The 2,501-nt window shown below is 34.3% G+C and overlaps 1 protein-coding gene across 1 annotated transcript in view; it reads left to right on the top strand.

The window, feature by feature from the left end:
* The first annotated feature begins 212 nt into the window (after window positions 1-212).
* LOC113240413 (pyruvate dehydrogenase E1 component subunit beta, mitochondrial-like) overlaps window positions 213-2,501 on the top strand; it is a 55,850-nt gene continuing 53,561 nt past the window's right edge. The window contains exon 1 of the mRNA XM_026477703.1: window positions 213-297. Coding sequence (XP_026333488.1) covers window positions 213-297 — 85 coding nt within the window. The remainder of the gene's footprint in view (window positions 298-2,501) is intronic.

Here is a 2,501-nt window from a genome sequence, read left to right as displayed (position 1 = left end):
AACGGTCCCATCGGTGTGGGAGAGCTTTTTATATACCAATGTTATGTCATGGGCCGGATAATTTAACGTCAGAGATGCGATACTCATCGATAAAAAATTACCATCGTATAAAATGAAAGTGATCTAATTACAAAATCAACTTTGTAAAATAATTTTACATAAGGTCGCTAATCTACAACAATATTGAATATTCCTTATTTGGTCATTCCACAATGGTGTACAGGGTGTTACATAGTAAAAACAATCACATCATGGACTCTTATCGCGCACAAGCACAACAAAGTAGAACGGAAGAGAGTGAGTAGACTATTTGCAACTATTCCTTTAGAACACTTGTAGTGTTCAATTAGCAATTCATTAACATTGTCATAACAATTTGTATAACAATAAATCTTTGGTTTTTTCGTTTCATTTTATCATTTATTTTGTTTTTAATAGGCCTGGCAATTTATTACAATTTAATACATATAAATATTATAGAAATAAAGATAATACAGGTTTATCTAAAAATATCTAATCACTTGCCCCTGGAATAGCTTTAAATTGTACTCATTGGGAAACACAGATGTGTGTAGTACATACCTATATATTCCATTCTTTTGATGCGCGTTAGACCTTTCTAAAGAAGCAAAACGTATTGTGTCAATAGAGATCAATAAAATAATGCATTCCTAATTAAAAATGGATAGATAGATAAAACCTTTGTTCACCTCCGTGACAACTTATTTACTAAAATCAACTAAAATAATTTCAAAGGTCGACGACGCCGGTATTCTGCCAGGACGCTGTTAAGAGAGACATTTCTATCCTAACAAACATTGCTGCTACTTGACTAGAAGGCCGCCTGTTATCTTACTCTAATACACCCACATTATTGTTCTGAGTTGTCGTTATAATTTTTAATACGCAATAAATAAATTTTTATTTCACGAAAGAATACATCGTGACGATTACCGCAATTTCGGAGAAGGTTGCGGTTGGGCCTAAACAAAATATATGCAAACAATGAAATTTAGATCACGTCTCGCGTGATTGCGAATTCCGATTACGCGAAAGACGCTGTTGCGAAGACGGTTGCGCGAAAGCTATAATGCACGACGGCTTACTTTCACGAATGGTCAGTTGCGCGAAAGTTTAAAAGCGCGATATTTCATTTGCGCGAACGACGATAGAACGAAGACAGATTTGCGAAAGCTTGAATGCGCAAATGGTTAATCCTGGGATGGTTCAAGATAAATCAGATTAATCGCGCTAAAAATTGAAACTTTCGCGCAACAAACCATTCGTAAAAATAAGCCATCACGCATTATAGCTTTCGCGACAACGGCACTCGCAATCACGTGTGAGACCCACGTGTCGCTCAAACAAAGTTTTAACTTGAATACTGTGTAGGAAATGAAACTATTTCTCCGGATTTAAATCGCGTATATTTGTTTTTTCAAACAAACCGACGTTTCGGGCTCTTTACAGGTCCCATGGTCACGGTTGACTGAGGTGGTACAGTCTTCAACCAGTTATGTCTAATATTGGTGCAAGCCACCTTATTTTTTCACTATAGTTACAATAGTTATTAATTAAACACCTTATTTTTCATTTTACAAAGAAAACATTCCAATTTACGCTACATTAAGTTTTACAAATTATTTTATTGAATGATTTTTTATTAAGTTCAATTTATTATTAATTAATAATAGAAATTAGAATAAACTAAAACATATTGATTAGTACTGCAGTCTTATGTCTGTTTGAGATTTTTCGTTAGAGGAAATACTGGATCCCAAACTGGTGGTACGGAGAAACCATCTTCCCCGTTGAAATTAGGATGTTTTTTAATTTCAATGGCCTCTCACAGCATCCTGGGTAGATAACGGACTTCTTTTGCAAGGACCTGGGTTTGTCAAACTTCATTGAATGTGTAGGTTTATCCATGACATGCTCGAATACTATGTTTAAACTTATATGATTGTGAATTTAGCTCTAAAACAAAATGCTTTAATCGCTGTAAACAAAAAGTATAAAACTCTATTACTTCCAAAGTCATAAAGTAACTCCTTAAAAACTTGCTAAGTCTGGGAAGTTCACGAAATTGTTTGATGATACCGCTCTTCCGGGATAACAAAAGCATAACCGTACAATATATTTTTCAGGTTAAAATAAAATTAATATTACTTTTTTCTCAAACATGCTCGGAAATGTTTGCGTTACCTTAAAAAATCGAACACAGAATGTTTGTTATCTATGGACCGTGCGACTTCTTCTCGGCCAAGACCTGCAAAATAAGTATAAAAGTCTATGACTGGCTACTGCTTTAAATCTATCTACTAATAATGGACTAACAATAAACTATGTAAACAGGGGAATAAAAACTCATACAGCCAACTTCCATGTGTTCGTAATTGCGAGAATTAAAAATACCTACCGCTTAGATTTTTTTTAAAGGCGGTAAAATAAACTAAAGTACAGTCAAGAGCACGTCAAGCTTGACACTTAAAACTTAAATG

The sequence above is a fragment of the Hyposmocoma kahamanoa genome, unplaced genomic scaffold, assembly GCF_003589595.1.
Source record: "Hyposmocoma kahamanoa isolate Upper Pololo Valley unplaced genomic scaffold, ASM358959v1 138, whole genome shotgun sequence".
Lineage (NCBI taxonomy): Eukaryota > Metazoa > Arthropoda > Insecta > Lepidoptera > Cosmopterigidae > Hyposmocoma > Hyposmocoma kahamanoa.
This window is presented reverse-complemented; position numbering and strand designations above follow the sequence as displayed.